Source organism: Pavona decussata, unplaced genomic scaffold (genome assembly GCF_977016875.1).
Source record: "Pavona decussata unplaced genomic scaffold, jaPavDecu1.1 SCAFFOLD_234, whole genome shotgun sequence".
Taxonomy (NCBI): Eukaryota; Metazoa; Cnidaria; class Anthozoa; order Scleractinia; family Agariciidae; genus Pavona; species Pavona decussata.
Genome location: NW_028145639.1, coordinates 2,539,240 through 2,557,037, shown reverse-complemented (window position 1 = coordinate 2,557,037; position 17,798 = coordinate 2,539,240). Strand labels below are relative to the sequence as shown.

At 37.2% G+C, this 17,798-nt stretch overlaps 2 protein-coding genes across 3 annotated transcripts; both read right to left on the bottom strand.

The window, feature by feature from the left end:
- Window positions 1-2,215: 2,215 nt before the first annotated feature.
- LOC146458145 (uncharacterized) lies at window positions 2,216-8,356 on the bottom strand. Its single transcript, XM_085091220.1, has 4 exons — window positions 8,269-8,356; window positions 5,882-6,033; window positions 5,563-5,688; window positions 2,216-4,529 (listed from the first exon to the last, which is right to left on the bottom strand). Exons 1-4 carry the CDS (start codon window positions 8,354-8,356, stop codon window positions 4,482-4,484), a joined length of 414 nt encoding a protein of 137 aa, XP_084947346.1. The 3' UTR covers window positions 2,216-4,481.
- Window positions 7,891-15,836, bottom strand: LOC146458144 (meteorin-like protein). Of its 2 annotated transcripts, none has more exons than XM_085091249.1 (5): window positions 15,683-15,836; window positions 13,439-13,716; window positions 10,916-11,286; window positions 9,969-10,025; window positions 7,891-9,351 (listed from the first exon to the last, which is right to left on the bottom strand). In XM_085091249.1, the coding sequence occupies exons 2-5, from the start codon at window positions 13,543-13,545 to the stop codon at window positions 9,035-9,037; spliced, it is 852 nt and encodes a 283-aa protein (XP_084947375.1). In that variant the 5' UTR covers window positions 13,546-13,716; window positions 15,683-15,836; the 3' UTR covers window positions 7,891-9,034. The 2 variants fall into 2 exon arrangements, with proteins under 2 accessions (XP_084947375.1, XP_084947376.1); XM_085091250.1 differs by having other exon boundaries at window positions 13,439-13,699.
- Window positions 15,837-17,798: the final 1,962 nt, after the last annotated feature.

Sequence of the window (17,798 nt, the reverse complement as noted above, 5' to 3'; positions counted from 1 at the left end):
CATCACAGTAATTTGGAATAACAGTAAACAATCAAATCAGCTGCTTGGCTGATAGTTCATCACAGTAATTTGGAATAACAGTAGACAATTAAATCAGCAACTTGACTGACAGTCTTTCACAGTAATTTGGAATAACAGTAAACAATTAAATCAGCAGCTTTGCTGACTGTCCCTCACAGTAATTTGGAACAACAGTAGACAATTAAATCAGCTGCTTGGCTGACTGTCCATCACAGTAATTTGGAATAACATCAGCTGCTTGACTGACAGTCTGTCACAGTAATTTGGAATAACAGTAAACAATTAAATCAGCTGCTTGGCTGACTGTCCATCACTGACTGCAATTTGGAATAACAGTAAACAATTAATTCAGTAGCTCGTCTCAAAATCCATCACATGTACAGTAATTTGTAATAAAAGTAACAATATTTATTTCATGTTAAATTAAGAGCTTGTCGGACAGTTCATCACAGTAATTTGGAATAACAGTAGACAATAAAAGCAGCTTTTTGACTGACAGTCCACCACAGTAATTTGGAAAAACAGTAAATAATTGGATCAGGAGCTTAATTGACTGACATCGTATTAATGACAGTGAGTAATTGGGAGTAACATAGAACGGAACAGTAAACAGTAAGCAATTATTTCAACAGCTTTTCTTGTAATCCATCACAGTGATTTGGAACAAAGTAAACAATATTATTAAATCAGTCTGACAGTCCATCACTAAAATTAATTGGAATTAACAGTAAACAGCTTGGGCTGAGTTTCTCGAAGCATGGTTAGCGCTAACCATTGGTTAAGAGGTATTAAAACCTATAGGTTGTCATGGTATTTATCACGGGTTAGCGCTAACCATGCTTCAAGCAACTGGGCCCTGGTTGACAATCTGTCGCAGTAATTTGGAATAGCGGTAAATAGTTGGATCAGCAGCTTGACTGACATCATATTAATGACATGCAGTTAAATTTGGAAAAACAGTAACAATATTATATCAGTTGCTTGTCTCACAATCCAGTGCAGTATAATTTGAAATGAACAGTAAACAGTTAAATCCCATTCAGTAGCTTGGCTGACAACTCAATTTGCAGTAATTTGGAGTAACAGTAAACAATAATTATTGGATCAGCAGCTTGACTTACATTGCATTAATGACAGTAATTTGGAAGCATGTTGTGATATTGTCACTAATGTTAGAGGTCTCAACTAACAGTCCATTGTATATTTGATTTCACTTGTCGAGTGATAACTATTAGCCATTAATTTGGAGCAAGGTGACCTAAATTATTTCACCTATATTTTGATTCCCAACATTAATTTGGAGTAATAAATCCAGACAAGTGTTGATTCCACATGTCATTATATAGTGATCAACAGCATTTCATCATTAATTTGGAGCATGTTGTGTTAATTCATTCCACTTGTTGAGTACATAACAGCTGATCACCAGATTATTTAATTCAACAGGTCATTTTAATTTATTCAACACTTCAAGCAACGGTTAATTTGGAGCAAGTCAAGTTTATTGATTTCACTCTTTCTGTTTGAGTAATATATTGAATCCAAATGTTTAGTGACAGATAATTAGCATTAATTTGGAGAACCTGTATTGATTTGTGTGTTCACTGACAGCTATAATCACCATTAATTTGGAGAAATCCAAGTTTCCATTGTTTGTCAATTGGTTTTATGTCAATGTGATTGCACATTTTAGGTGACTACTAATCACTTTAAATTTGGTGTAAGTTATACTTACCCTTCAAGTGCCCTCATGATCAGGAGATTGCTTTTTTGCACTTCTCTGGGGAAGCTAAGGAGGAGTTAAACTGCAAACTAAAAGCACAATACAGGTAAGAATAGAATCTGAAATAAAGAAATTGCATTGCTTACCTTCATTAGAAAACTTTTATCCAAGCTGTTGTGTATCCGATATGTAGAGGCAATCATGAGTATCTTCATTTGTAGTCGATGTAATGTCGTCAAAACTTGCTGTGTAGCCTTAAATGTTTACAAGTGCATTAACTTAGCTGAAATTAAATTTTTCAGTTAGTGCTGTTTAGAGATGACACTAACAACTCTTTTTTGTTTCTTTTATTGTGAGTAAATTCAATGCCTATTACAACAGCTCAGTTGAACATACTTTCTCTATATGCTGTAGATTTCCTGAAAAAGAATTGTTAGTATTTATGTATTTTATTTTTGCACCCTTGCAGAATAAAGAGAAGACACTGACAATAGTTTTGTCATTTCTTTTATTGTAAGGAAATGCAACTAGTTACAACAGTTAACGTTAGTGGATAGGCAAACTTCTTCCTTTGGAATTTTTGTGCATATCCTGAAATGGAATAATGTTAGTTTTAAGGTATTCTGTTTAGTGCTTCATATGATTGTACAGATATTTTGTTTTAGTAGCTTGTGTGATATCTTTTACTGACTTAATTAATAAAGATTAGATTGTAGATGTACTTTTGTGGAAGAAAAAAAAGTATGTAATTTGGTTGATCCTGAAATGGAAACTTTTATTTCATTAGTATTCAATTGTTTAGTCAATACTACAGTACCAGTTTGTTTTAGAATAAAGATGCACTGACAGCAATGCTGTTTTGCGAGTTTTATTCAACTTTATTCATAAGTTACAGAGTTTCTAGAATTAATTAATTTACATATGGGACCTTGGCAGGTCTGCCATGGGATGCGCTCCTACGCTAAAGATTTAGCATCCAGTGAAACCAAGAGTGTTTCTGTGTCTGTAAAACTTGACACTTCAGCTGAAACACTCAGGGTCCCCCAGACGCAATCAGGTATCACCAGCTGCTTGCTATAACAATGAATTATTCATTGTCAATACCAAGCTTCCAAATTGTATTGATTGTCAAATTTGGACCGAAGATGAAGCCGATGGTTTTTGAAAGCCGGACTTTGAATCGCCGGAAAACAATATAACTCCACATACCTGATATTGAAATGCTGTCACACTGTTATGCTTCTTCATATCTGCTGTCTCCAAGGAACCCAGGGACCAGTTGTTCAAAGCACAATATCTTGCTCTTTTAGAAAGCTAAGTTTAAGTTTAATGTAAAGAAAAAGCCGCAATTTTTTTTTTTTTTGAAAAATCTTCAGTGGTTACTTATAAATTAAAACTGCAATCAAAGTTCACACTTAATTGTGCTTTCAACAACCAGACCCAGCTGGACTTATATAATCATAACAAACATAGATGATAGCTGTTCCAACCAACATTGCCAAAAAGTTCTTAATTTATAACTCACATAATTTTTGGTATTATTTTTTGTATCAATAGTGGCAGATGCACTTTCTGATGATTTGTTTGCAACAGACAATAATTTGGAAATGTTTCATCTTGCAGCTGGGCAGTTTTTTTGATAAGTGTCAGCAACAACAGACAAAAATTATTGCATGTAACTGTTTTATCTTACAACTTTTCATGACTGATATGTTTGATTAGCAACATCAGATAATTTAAGCAACAACAGACAATTGGATATTAAATATTTTATATGACATCAGTGCACTGATAATTTTGAATTGTATCAGAGAGAAATAAGTGTTTAATCTGACAGTTGTTCATTAAGAGGATAACTTGCACAGTAAATGATTAAATTGATAAATTCTTTGATAAAATAATAATATCATCAATGGTAGTTGAAACAGCCCATTGTGCTAACTATTTCCTCTACTCTGATCTAGGGTGTGTGCATTGTTTGTCCCTTTATGCCCAGTATTATGTGCTTAGCTTAGTCCTTATCAACTAAATTCTTATCTGCCTGTAACCAGAAAGACCATTAAACCTGCAAGGAGTTGCCAAAACTGGTCTCCTTCCAGAAGTTGAATGGGCATAAGCTCCAGTTGCTAAATTAAATCTGAATATAAAGCTGTAATATCTGGTTGAACCTTACGAAATGTCGCTTCACTTAATCCAGTGCTAACAAACTGTCAAGTGAAGTGTTGCATTTAGAAAACTTATGCGCAACTAAGCGGGAGAAAAGCATCCACGATGAAGAGCCTTGGAAGAATATTCGAAGTAAAGCCACGGAGTGAAGACATCTTGCTCTTGCAGAAAAACCGAAAAAAAAAATCGAAAGATCGATGAAAGAAAAGTCGAATAGCGAATCTGAATTCCAGTTGATGGCCGAACAACCTGCAAAGGAACCCACATGGGAGCCTAAAGGGAGGAGCCATCCCAACCCTTTGGGCCCAATTAATTAATCTAACTACAATTAAGTTAAGCCGAATAGCCAATCATCTGTGTATCGTGTGCTTTGTAAGGTTCATCCAGAGCTGTTATTTACCCCCCATTCCCACCCAGATTTGACTGACCAGCTTCCATGGCTTGTTAAGGCGGAGCTGATTCGCTGATTTGTAGTCTGTTCTGAATGAAGTGGGCATGCTGTGAATCTCAGTCTGGATGTCAGACATCATTGATGGTGTGGTGGAATTAGCATTTGGTTCTTGCAGATCTGTCAGAGGTGGTAGAGGGAATGAACTGTTGCCAAGGAAATCGAAGACAGCTGAAAATAAGAGAATAGCATTTAACAAAACCATCCCCAATGGTAGAGAAAATGGGAATAGAGAATTTGAAAAATGAGTCATTTTATACAGATACAAAAATTTAGTAACTATAAAAGTGAAAGATCTCTAGCATTTCTTAGAAAAATCAAATTAAATTCTAAAGAGCAAAATTTGCAAAGCAGACTGTAAAACAACCCTCTTCTTGTAACCTTAAAGTAAAAATAAACAAGATCATTGTAAGTGGTATTTAAAGGCACGGAAGTTTATTCTTTTCAACCCCCCTCCCCCTCCCCCCAAGGAAAGGTTTTGTTTGATAACTTTATCTATACACGGTAAAAATTCACCAGTTAATTACAAAATCCTGCATCTAATACGTAAGAAGTCTACGTATTAATTACAAAAACAAAACTAAACGATCAGGGTTTTGGTCTAAACGATGTTTCTATTAATTGAATCAACATTCATTTAACATAAGAAAGTTTCCCGCCAAAAAATTGAAACAAGAAATCAAAACAAAAAATGTGACATTTTCGCAAGTACGCGAAACTCCAGTTCCGGATACTTCGGCGTTTTCGAAAGAAACATTTTGTACGTTCTTAAACAAAGGAAAAGTCGCGAACATTTAATACACAAGCTTTTTATTCGCAAAAATTTATTTTTTTGTTAACCGTGTTTCCCGCGACAACTGGCGAAATTTTGCATTACCTTTGCGAAAAATTTCTCTTTTATCCTTTTCAAGAGGGAAAATTTTTGCGAAAAAATTCTTGGTATCGTTCTTTACTACTTTGTTACTTGTAAGTGAATTTATCTTTTATTAAAATAATAGTTCAACAGGAGCATTGTCTGCCTTTAATTCACACTTTTTGTAATACTGTTTACTAAAGAAATTATCGCGCGTGTACGCCATAACAATGAGTTATGGAAAAAAAAACAGCTCGAATAAGTCTTGCAGAATTTTTATCTTTGAAACTTGAATAAAAAAAAACCTTAAAATATTTACAAAAAGTTTGGAAGCAAAAGAACAATAATTACCTCTTGTTTGAATTCCGCCAACTTGAAAAAGAAGCTCAGTGTTTCAAGGCCACGCGTCTTCGCCGACATAAGTTGTTTTAGACGTTTCAATCTTGTCAAATTTTCTTGCTTCGGCAAAAAATTCTGCTGCAAGAGAAATGATAATTAAATTTTAGTTACGAGAAAGATAATTTGTTATATTCCAGATAATTTGCAAAAAACAGCAATTACTATTACCAGAGACACGAATTTTTGACAACTGATGGTAAATTGTGCAAACTTCGGCGCGGAGTGGGGTGCAAAGTTAAGCTCAAATAATATGTGAAGAATAAACACTTACCTTTTTTCCTGCTGAGTGGTCGTTGAGCTGCCTCAAAGTAGCTCTTTTTACAAAGACGTGGAGGAGAAGCAGGCATATTTGTCGCCAAAAACTTTTTCTTTCTCCTCCTACAAAGCCGTAGCTTGTTTGTCTTCCTTCTGCAGCTGAATGAACTTTTTGGGGAAGACGGTGCCAACATTACATTCAACCCACGTGATTTTTTATCACGTGGTGTAAGATTCTGTTCCATGATTGGCCTTTGGCATTGTCACCGGGCGTCATTGGCGGGAAAGGGCGCACCGCGGGTGGTCATTTGGCGGGAAAGTGTCTGTTTACCGCTTCAAAAAAAAAAATGGGGCGCTCTTCAACCTTAAGAGCTAAAAATTTCGGTTTGTAATTCCGTAAACTCTTCGTGTCAAATGAAAAGGCTGTACTATTTCTCATAAGGAGCTCATTGGCTCCTGTTTTCATCTCTTTCCAGGCGAAAAGCCTCGTATTCAGTTACAAACTAAACTTCGACTCAGGGGCGCGACTCTTGGGGTCTTAGGTAATGCCGATTGTGACCCCCCTCCCACCACCAGAGAGTGTCCTTTTGCGGCCCACTGTTAGAAATTCCCCTTCAAATTAGCGTATCAACCCAGTTGATAAAACCAAATATTATTTTCATTCCCTACCGACACAGCACTACAGTTTTAGAAACTACCCGACCCCGATCGCTATCCTGTGGTTTTGCTACAACGTCGTCCTTCAACGTTAAATATTTTAGGCGAAAGGTTATATTAGTTGCTACTGTGTTTTTTTTTTTTTTTTGATTCCTAACAAGAACATAAAATTTCTAAATTTTCGGTATTCCTCTTTTCCCGTTCGGAACGGAACGTCGGAAAAATCCGTAACATTTGTCCGCACTAGTTTGTGAAATCAGTTCAACTGTTTCCAAATCTTATCATCTCATACAAAAAAAGACAGAACGCGACCAATCCCAGTAGACTTCATAACTCTGCTTACTAAGAAATCGCTTTTGCGTTTTAGATCCGTGGAAAAAGTATAAAAACGTTATTCTTTCTTATTGCTACATATATTATTGAACATATACGCACGTGCGTACACTCCAACTGAACCGAACAAAATATAAATATATTAATAAAATAAAATAACAAATTAATCTTGGGCTTTAATTTTACAAATGCTAAGGACAGACGTTTGTCTCTTTGCCTGTAAACAGTATGAAAAACATCTTTATATTTTTTTCTATTTAAGTGCGCGAGAGGCGGAATTCTGTAAATCATGCAATCTGATTGGTTCCGGCAGCGGGCAGTATTTTTCCATCTTGTCCACGAACCCGAACGGATTTGTTGCAAGACCAAGGTCCTGTTTTTTTTTTTTTTTTTTTTTGAAGGGGGGGGGGGGGGGGGAATGTTTCCACTGGCCTAGGTTGGTGCGTATTGGGAAAAAACTGTGCGCTCCGTCTTGAGTACGACCCTTGGCCGGTGAATAACATATATGTATGGCTGCACATTGAGCCAGCGGTCTTGCGTTTTGCTAAAATTCGTGCTGTTTAACTTAAAACGCTTAAAATATGGGTCATTTCAATGGTTAAATTATTCAAACTTTATCGCGGAAATGGCCGGAAATAGCATTTCCGAGCATTGAAAATTTACGTGGTGGGGGGGGGGGGGGGGGGGGAATGCATCCATAGTCCCCTGGCGATGCGCGCCTTTGGCGCTCAATTTTTACCCCTCTGTGCGGTACACTTAAATGGTCTAGCTACGCCCCTGGCAGGCTTTGGTTATTTCGGTACTTTTTTGTCAATATCTCAAGAAAAATAAAACAAGCCATACAACTTTCTCTTTTGTGTACAAAGATCTTCTATACGAGTTCTGAGTGGTCCATTACACTGCTTTAATATATCTTTCATGATTGGCCACAGTAATTACTTGGTTTTACGAGACCTATTCCAAAACTACTTCAAGAAGAAATTTTATGTTGACTTTCATTGTTTTTACTTCAGAGACACAAAAGAAAGCAATCAATTCATAGGAATATAATTGAGAATATTTATTTTAATCAAACCGAGTACACTTGTCTGATATATATATATAATTTAGAATGACGCTTTCATCTAATTAAGCTTTAACGTTACTTAAAAGTTCTTCAAGTCTGACTTGAAAATTGTTTAATATTTACATGGATAAATAAAGTTTCTTTTCCTGTAAATTAAGTCGTTTATATGTACAATTCTGCAATTCCTTATCTTAATTACTACTTTTATGTCGAGTGACTTTTTCAACTTCAACTATTTGCTTTGCCCATTCGACCAAAAAAGTCAAGCTGAAAAGAGATCAATATTTTGGCGGAGATCAACCTCAAAGGTTGTGCGTCGTTCCCCTGACTATTTTCGTTAATAGTACCAATTCCCAGTTCAGCCTTTTGATCGAATGGATTCTTATGCTGGCCGTTTATTAGTGTATTACAAGGATAGTTCTTTGTTATGTTCATCGTTCCTGTATTTCTTACAGCTGTGTCTGACTTACTGTTTACTATACAACACTGTGGCTCTCTCAAACTCGTTCCCAAGGGAAAATTCCTGGGAACGAGGTTGGCGGTTCTCCCAGAAATCTTATATGTTCACTGTCTTGTGGATGTTTCCTTTTACTGGCCATCAAAGGCCAAGTTAGCTTGGACTGAATGTACGAGTTTTCCTTATTTCATATTGGAAACTGACATACATGTTGCAAGTTAATCAGTTCCTCCGTGATGGCATCTCATAATATTAATTGCGGTGATCGGGTTTTGTTCATTACTTGTAATTAACAATAAGATTTCAATTTTAACAATTTGAAGCAAACATTGTGTTTTCTTTACAGAACAAATCCAGGGAACCGTGAACATTTCTTCAATTAAACTTTGAAAGATATAGAAGATCAATGACCTTCAATGCCCCCAAGAAAAAAAGAATAGCCAATTGGTTCCGTCCTACTTATAAGCTCTCTGTCGATGAATCGGAAGGGAAATTGCCAGATAAAAGTTAAATCAAAGTGTTCACGGTTTTTCATTCGCACTGTAACTTAATCAATCTGGGGATAATATATTTCTGTCGAAAACCGCGGCTCAGTCAAACTGTCAGACAGCATTCTGTCAGCGGTTTTTCTCCGAGCGCATGATCAGCACAAATGCTTAAAAGTGGACCACTCTACAGAGATGCTGGATATTTTCCTTTTTTAGTTTAACCCAAATCTGCTCCTTAATATGACACTGTATCACTGGTCCTTTTCCATCTTCAAGATTTCCGGTCAGAAGGAAAAGCCGCTTTTCCATCTGTTTCCAATGGCAACCATTAGGAACTTTCACGGAAGCGGTAAATTCGTCGTCCATCTCACTCTTTTTAACAAAAATGGTGTTTTGTTGCCTGATTACTTCGGTAGCAACGATGTTGGCTTGTTCATAGAGTCCATTTTCGACAGGAAACATGGGGTGAATATATCCACGAACCACTGTAATAAGACAACAACAAGTTACAAAAAAAATTAAGCCAATGAATGAAGAAATCACTAGCTATCAGCTTTGCAATACAATTCAAAAGTCTTGTTCTCAAGACCCCGACAGTTCTTTTTTAACTCCAAAATGTAAACAGGTCAAAGTCTTTGATATAATGCCGGGTAACTTAATATATATATTATGCAAAACGCACAAACAATTCCCGTTTTGAGGCAGGTGACTTTTCCCGCGCTTTCCACTGCGTTAAACGTCAGGTTTCGTGCGCCTGTTTCCAGTTGCATGAACATGTATGCCCGCAGTGACGAGCAAAAATTCCCGCGTCTACCGATGACCCGTTACATGTTTTCCCGCGCTTTGCACTGGTTCCGACTAAGTTTTTGCACTGACTGTCTTCATATCAAAGGAGTGGTTTTCCGTCAACAGTCAGACAGAAAGGGCCAAATAGAAGGGTGTGCAATTCAAGATTATTTAGCCGCACGACCAGAAAAGATGATCGTCAAATTGAATTATAGGGACTATATTTTGTTTCTTAGCTAATTCTTTAGACGAAAGCTGCGGATGCTTTACTTTTCGGTGCCGACAAGCAAATACAGTAGTAAAACTTGTTCCTTACCGAAATTACTTTTGCAGAGAGACTTGAGTAATACTGAGTATTTACACGGCTTGCACTCTGAAAATAACGACAAGAAAACAGCAGTTAGAAAAAAAGTAAGTTTGCAGTGTATCGACGAATGTTGCCGGAGAGGATAATTAATACCTTTGGGGCTGGTAATTAGATTTCATTGAAAGATTCTCTATCTCGCCAAAATTACGTGATGGTTACCACCTTTTTGATGACCTCCTAATGGTCAGAGGCAGGGAGATATGATCGCGTAAGTCTGGGTAAATCTAAATAAGAAAATAGGAACGAGATGTATTATATTAATTTGTACCATTCTCTACAGACCACAACCTCATTCCCAGGGTCCTCTCTGTTCCTGGGAACGAGGTTGCAGCGACCACTTTGGGTAACTATCACGTGTCACTTATAGTTACAAACTAAAAGGACATTTTCACAATGGCATCATTTACTACAACTACACCAGAATCCTTCAGTTTGTTGTTTTATCTTGCAAATTAGGGATATTGTTATCTAAGCCTCACTGGGATAACAAAATTTAATTAACAAAAAAAAACGAAGAGGATTCTGGTAGTTGTAGTAAAACGTCATCACGAGAGTCGCCTATTCTAAAACACTGAGAGAAATTAGAAAGGCATCAACTGAATTCTTCAAAGGAACAACTCATGATCCGTTCTAGTGCATTTACAGTGGAAACGAAAAACGCGACAACTAAGAACTTTTTCAAGTTTCCAAGCCAGTCCAACTGTGACCAGAGACACTCACTGACAGTTGTAGTACACTGGGGTGGCAACTAATAACGAACTAGAGAGTCACTCTTAGGTTTCAGTTGATAGAAAAACGTTTTTGAAATTATGCGAAATCACGGGACATCTCCCCTTTGATTGCAGGCTAAGCTGCTGTAAGGTCCTAAATATCCCGAGTATTACCGTTTTGCTCACCTTTAGTCCTGCCATGTCTTGGCCTCTTTCTCCCGTTTACAAGCACTGTGTAGTTTACCTGGGTTAATGTCTGGTTTTCTTGAGTTTCAAGGTAAAGTACTGGCAGCTGTTCGCCTTTGCTCTTTATACAAATCGCTGTTTTTGTCACATTTTCACCATCTTCGCTCAACAAAGTCAGGCTTTCCAGTCCCTCTCTGTAAATTCGGACACCGGGGTGCCGTGCAGTAAAACACAGTTTAAAGTCCAAATGTACTTTCATTCGTGGGTTGAACGTGACTCGCAGGCCTCCAAATGGATCAGTCCATTGAAGCTGTCCCTGATGACACACTGTTTCTATACTCACGACGGAAGGCCGGTCATGGGAAACACCGCTGAAACGAGAAAGAACACAAGCAAAATGTTTTAACATCGTTTCCAAATCGCAGTCGAATTTTTCTCAGTGCCAAGGTCTCCAGAATGAAATTCACTTCCACTCAAACGCCGGAAAACACAAAATAAGAGTTCGTAGAAAACAATTACAGCGAACTTTGCACAGTTTTATTCGATACGCGCCATTTTTTCGCGCGCACCGTAACAATATAGGCCAATATACCAAACGGTCACTGAAAAAGCATTGTTGCAGAAAAAAATGTCTATCAACTGTCTCCATGCTTTTGCCACTTGAATGTGACACAGAGTTCGGTTGGGAAAGCTAAATGATCCGGAAACTTTTTCGCCGTTTCTGAAAAGAAAGTTTGCTTCTTGCAGCAAATGTCGCGTTGGTTCTGAAACGGGAATTCATGAAAATTCTTACAACTGTTTTGAATCATTCCGTGTACAAACACTTAGGGGAGCTAGAATTATTGATAGCTCAGTTAACGGTCGCAGGCCTAGGGGTGTTTATTCCGCGCATTTATATGTAATGGGGAACCATTTAACCTGTGGAACCAAATGATTTAGTTTGTGACCAATGGACCAAACAAAAGCAAAATGAGACTTGATTCCCAAAAAATTCTATTATACCAGTAATTGCTATTGATTAGCAAACAGGGTCGCTTCCGTAAGAACGACACATGTTAAGAATTGATAAAATCAAAAAAGATCGGAAGATTTCGAGTCGTACAAGTACATTTTCGAGAGTATTCTATTAATAGGAAAGGGGTTCGTGACAAGGTGTACGTTTTAACAATGCTTTGCTAATGGCAAAAATAAACACAAAATATTTGTAACAACAGAATGATAAATGTCTGCTTAAGAGCAAATAGGATCGATAAAACATTTCTTTTTAGTTGGTTGACGATTGGCGACAGAGTGCTTTATGTGAAAGCCCATCGCGCGCGCGATCTTATGGCTTATCTAAATTATTTCTTACGCATGACATCTCAAAGCAATACCGACTACTTATCTTGAACGCTTTGGTCCGATTTGCCGCTCTATACGTATCTGATGTACAGAATACGCTGTATTAATTTGCTCTGATTTTTTCCACAAGAACACGAGTTCTTGAATTATTAACATGGGAACGAAGCATTCGCAAGTGTACTTTGCTAGGAAAAGTCATGATAATAGCCACTTCGATATTGGAACTAAGGCAGTTGAGAGGGTTCATATTCGCGAGCATCAAAGAAGAAACATGTGCATTGAACAAACGCCGGCTGTGTTTCGTGTTGTTGTTATTACTAGCATGTGTCTTCCACGCTCATGCGTGTATCGCAAAACAATCCTATACAATAGCCGTGCAGCCGGCAGGAAAATACCAAATCCACACTCGCAAGATCTTTTGTATTGCGCGCATTTGAACAATGGTTTTCTTCCACACAAAAGGCAAGCACGTGCCACAACAGACAGCCTAATACGTTGAAAAAAATAACAACACAACCTTGAATACATTACTGAGAACATCGTTGGACATACTTATACGGCGAAAGCCAGATTGCGCACAAAGTTACACAAGAGACACTATCAAATATCAGTACGAAATGAATACCTGCTAACAGTTGCTTAAAACTTAATAGGAGTTGAAAAAGAAGTAACAAATTCTTGTTTCTCAATAATGACTCAACAAGTTCAGTTGTTAGTTCATGTTCCAACGGAATGAAAAGATTGCGTTTTTGAACTCTATCAATGATGAGCGCCCTAACCTTTACTCTTCAAGGTTGTAAAGAATTGACTTGACAGTTCTTTTTTTCTCTTTACACAATATTCCGTGTAAACAGTTAAGTTGGACTGCGCGAGCGCCAAGCAGAAACGTATCATAACGTAGCCACTTAAGGCAACAGTAATTTCATCGGAAGTTTCTAATGATTATGATACCTTCTAGATGCACCTAACACCATACAAAGACTCGAATAAAAGCCTACAAGAATACCAGAGGTTCTTGGGGTTCCTTTTTGAGAGACCATTCCTGGCGCATCAAGCATATTTTCGTTTCGTTCCATTTCCTACGCAATCGGCACGAGTTGCTTTGAACAGTGATTCAAAAGAACTCTAATTACTGACGGCTGGTGTTAACACCAAACTGCTAAAACATGTCTTTTTTCTTACCTTCCTCTCCAAATACAGCTCTCCTCTAAGCCAGTAGAACAAACGGCGCCATAGTTGAGCAGAACAAACCAAAGAAACAGACCCCGGAGTTCCTTAGTGGCACCCATGGCTTGCTTGTAAGCGATGTGTTTCTGGGTGACTGATTAATAACGCCAACTAAAAACACTGATGTTAATTTGCACTTGGGATGGCACGAGGCAAGGATCTTGCAATAACCACAGTGGTAAGGAACTGTCCAATGGCAGAGCGTTGCTTTCCCTCCTGGGAGAACGATAATGCTGTTATTGTGCGAGAAAACAAAACAACTTATTCAAGTGCCTGAGGTGCTTAGCTCTTCCGAGCGGGATTTGCATATGAATGCGAGCTTTTACCAGAACGTATTTGTTGTGTTAAAATTGCTTCTGTGACAAAGGGCGGCTGTGACAGCCTGTCAGTGGCTCAGCCTTCAAAGGGACAAAAATGAGTTCAAAGTTGTTTTTCATCATGCGTGTATTTGCCGCAGGCCATTTGCCAAACGCGTGCCGAACGAACTTCGACTACATTTAACAGACAAGACAACATGCATATTTATGTATAATAATGAACAAGTTGAAAATGAAAAAGAAAGAAGAAGGCGAATCAATTAAACACAATTTCAAGAAAGTAATGCTCGACATTAAAGCTTTTATTTGAATTGGCGGGCCCCGAGTATGGCCATACTTCAAGATTTCACCCTATAGACCCCAGAGTCCGTCTTGGCGTGAGACAAACTTCTTCCAATTGTACTTAAATCGCAGATATATTATTCTGGACAAATTCAATTAAGAATTAATGCACTGTTTCTTTTTACATTACTTGGTCGAAAATCATTCTCTCTTTGAAACAAAAATAGATACAAAGAAGCGACCGGTGATGGATTGTATTTGCATTTGAAAAAAAATTGCGGGATTGTTCTTTACTTTTCGCTCATCCAGACATTTTTTTTTTTGATACTTTTTTTTACCCGTTGCCGAGGCAAAGCAGGTAGCTCGCTGCAAAAAATGTTTTCATTACCTGTGGCCTTATTTGCACTGTCGGGCTTAACTAAACATGAAACCACAGAGTAAACCAAATCATTTCCTATTCATCTTACAGAAACTTATATCCTTAATCTAATTTCCACCGCTCCCCAAGTATTGTTTCCAGTAGCAAATGGTTTAATTGCATAAAGTTTATGAATAGTAAAGTATCTATTTACATTTGCAGCAAGTGGTTTGATGTTAAATTTTAATATATTTTTTTTGGCTGAGATTGAATGTTTACTCAGGAGAGCAATCGTTTCAAACTTGAGAAAAGGGTATTAATATTCATTAAAGCCAAGGCTTACCTGCTGAGATTTCAAATACAAATTTACAGCATCTATTATTTTCGTCCACTAAAAAAAAAACCGGAAAGGCGCGCGTAATAGGGAGACGAAAATTCAACGGTCATCTATTTTTGAAGCGGATATAAATCTAATCGTTGAGTATCAAGTTGTTCTGTTCCGTGTTCAAAAATGAATATGTTCAAAAAAAACAATCAATCAAATTTTTCTGCGCATTGACAAATATCAACAAATAATTTACAATGAAATCAGTGCCGCAGCGGAAGGAGGGGCGACTCTGAAAATGATGTGGTGAAAATGTCCTTATGAAGGAAAGAGAAAATTATTCCTTCTCCGTTTTATTACTTCAAAAACAAAGCCGTAAATGACTGTGCTTTTGAAAAGGGGAGATTATCTCTTTGTTGCTATTTTTCCGGTGTTGTTTTTTCCTCAGAGTTCTGACTTGAGACCATTTTTCCTTTCTTTGCAATCTTTATACGTTTTAACAAGTTACTTAACTCCTTACTGGCCTCAGCGCTCCTGTTACAGACATTTAAATTTAAGATATGATATTGCCTTTCTATCAAAAAGTTCAACATACGGTTGAGATTTTTTTGACAAAATTCAAAAGGGCAAATTAGGTTTTGTCATTTACAAATATCACTAAAACCAGCTAAAAGGCAATTCGTAGCCTGTTTGCTAAGCTGATATTTTCAGCAAAAACAGAAAACTACACAGTTCAATATTGGCGAGGAAATTTTAAAAGCGGCTAAAAAATCTGAACCTAAGTATAGTTAATAATACCGTTTTTTCATTTGAATCTGTTAAAGAACAAAAGCAAAAAAAGGAAGAAATCTTTAAACCTGATTTGAAACAAAAAACAGCGCTTTTATAATTAATTAAATATTTCTGAATGTCCTCACCTTTCTATGAAAACGAATTCGTTTGCTCAGAACTCGAACTGTTATTCCAAACGCGCCCCCAGGATAAAAGCACCGCTGCTGAGTTGGCTTACTACCTGATATCGCCGGGTATTCAACTGTTATGACACATGCTTCCTTCTATCTACCTTACGCAACACGTGTGTAACAGCTGTTATCAAATGGCAACACGCTGTGTTTGAATATTTATGAACCCTAGGGTTGGTACTACGGGTATAAACACGTGGTGTCGAGTCGATTGGGTGGTTCAGCATTGTGTCAATGAAAGCAATAACAAAGACTTAACAAGCTCTGCAGCACACAGTCAATTTTGAAGTTTAATACGACGCAAAATTTACAAATTATCTGTTGCATAACTTCTCTTTTTGCTCGACATAAACTTAATTGTTTTACTTTCCTTTCATCTTTTGGTGTCCAACGAAGCTTTACAACGATGAATTCGCCAATATCATTGTTTTAAATTAAGTTTAAGTCAATGAATAGCACGGAAGAAAAATAGCTTATTTTGATTCCTTTGTCAGCGTCTATAGAGTGGTTGATTGATTCACAGACGTATTCATGAAATAATCAGTGAAACCGACGCAGGTGCAAAAGATCGATTTAAAGTGAACATTGCAAAAAGGCCCTATTGAGAAAAAGATTAAAGGAGTTTGTTTCTAAAGAAACTGTATGCTGCGTTGGTGGGGAATAGAAACGAATGTTTGGCCTAATCAACAGTGTTGATAACTAAAGGTAAATTGGCCACCGTAGCGCTCGAATCTCTAACTGAGTTAAGGTGGCCAATTTACCTTTAGTTATCAACACTGTTGATAAAACCAAACATTCTATGGGGAAAAAGTCCGCCAGTCATTAAAAGGAATCCAATCATAGTTTTGTTAAATTCATTCCTAAAAATGCCAAAACTTTTTCTAATAATTGAAAATGATAACAACTTTCATCAAGAGATAATGAATTGGAGTGCGCTATTTAACTCCAAATCTAAGTTACCAGCGACCGCCCCAACATGTTCAAATCGGCCAAATATAATTTGAACTTTGCTAACATGATCAAAAAATTTCTACACCTGCTGTTTCTTCGCCGTAATAGAATAAACCAAGCCCTAGATTTGAACTTAAATAATACGAACTAGTTTCACTTTGATTCAGCGAGGATACACACACTAAACACTAACACCACACCCTCTATAATTGAAGGCGTATAACCTGAGCGAGTATTGTGAGACTTCACGGGTACCTCATAAAATCAATTGCTCCAACATAACACCTATTGTTTCGAGCCTTTCCAGCTGTTCCATTGACACGTCTGTGACGCCATTCATTTCTAAGATTAAGATATCAATTCTCTCAACACTGACTCAGTTCTAATTGATTTCTGTTGCTCTCAATACGGGTATGACGTCACATTTTGGGAGTACGGGAGAGTTCAAAGTCACCCAATTTAATAAAGTAAGAGTGAAATTAAAAATTTCATCTCACAAAGTTCCTTTCATACACGTATTTGCACTGGTCATGTAAGCTTGCGCACTAGTTTTCTATGTTTCTTAAATAATGCAAAGTTTATTATTTTTTTTATAAGTAAAGCAGTAAATTAACTGAATCAAAGGAAATCTCTGCGGTTGGTAAATGCTACAAAGTGTCTGTCAAAATGTCTGAAGTATTACTGTTATGAGAGCTCCCACCAATAGCACGGCTTCACTGCTAACTATATAAAAACAAACAACCTACAATTCCCTGATTCGCTCTGACGAAGGGCTCGAAACGTCAGCACATCCTTATAAACATTAAGGACAGTTTGTTTGATCCTACAGAAATCCTTCTGTAATGTTCAAATACATTCCTTTGTGCATTATCAGGTTCTTTACAGCTTTCGGAATAAGAGAGGAGAACTGGATAGCGAACACAGGAAATAGTTAATGCTGAACGACATCAAGTTAACTATTTCTTGAAGTTTTCTTTACCAATGACTTCTCAGCTCCCAGTCGTGATAACCTATGAATGGTTCAGGAGCATCCCCATCTGATGAACAACCTTTTCAAAGAGCCTCACAAATTTCTTGCCCTAAAAACTTTACCAAAAAAGAAGTGCATGTCCTTTTGAGT

What these genes read in the sequence shown, in the direction of transcription:
- LOC146458144 (XM_085091249.1), bottom strand. Translation starts at nt 13,545, where the DNA reads ATGGGTGCCACTAAGGAACTCCGGGGTCTGTTTCTTTGGTTTGTTCTG. An exon ending in AGCTGTATTTGGAGAGGAAG is followed by an intron (nt 11,287 to 13,438) that starts GTAAGAAAAAAG and finishes TTCTCGTTTCAG; the next exon opens with CGGTGTTTCCCATGACCGGC. An exon ending in TCTCTGCAAAAGTAATTTCG is followed by an intron (nt 9,352 to 9,968) that starts GTAAGGAACAAG and finishes GTCTTATTACAG; the next exon opens with TGGTTCGTGGATATATTCAC.
- LOC146458145 (XM_085091220.1), bottom strand. Translation starts at nt 8,356, where the DNA reads ATGAACATAACAAAGAACTATCCTTGTAATACACTAATAAACGGCCAG. An exon ending in AAAGGCTGAACTGGGAATTG is followed by an intron (nt 6,034 to 8,268) that starts GTACTATTAACG and finishes TTCCCCAAAAAG; the next exon opens with TTCATTCAGCTGCAGAAGGA. An exon ending in ACCACTCAGCAGGAAAAAAG is followed by an intron (nt 5,689 to 5,881) that starts GTAAGTGTTTAT and finishes TTTCTCTTGCAG; the next exon opens with CAGAATTTTTTGCCGAAGCA.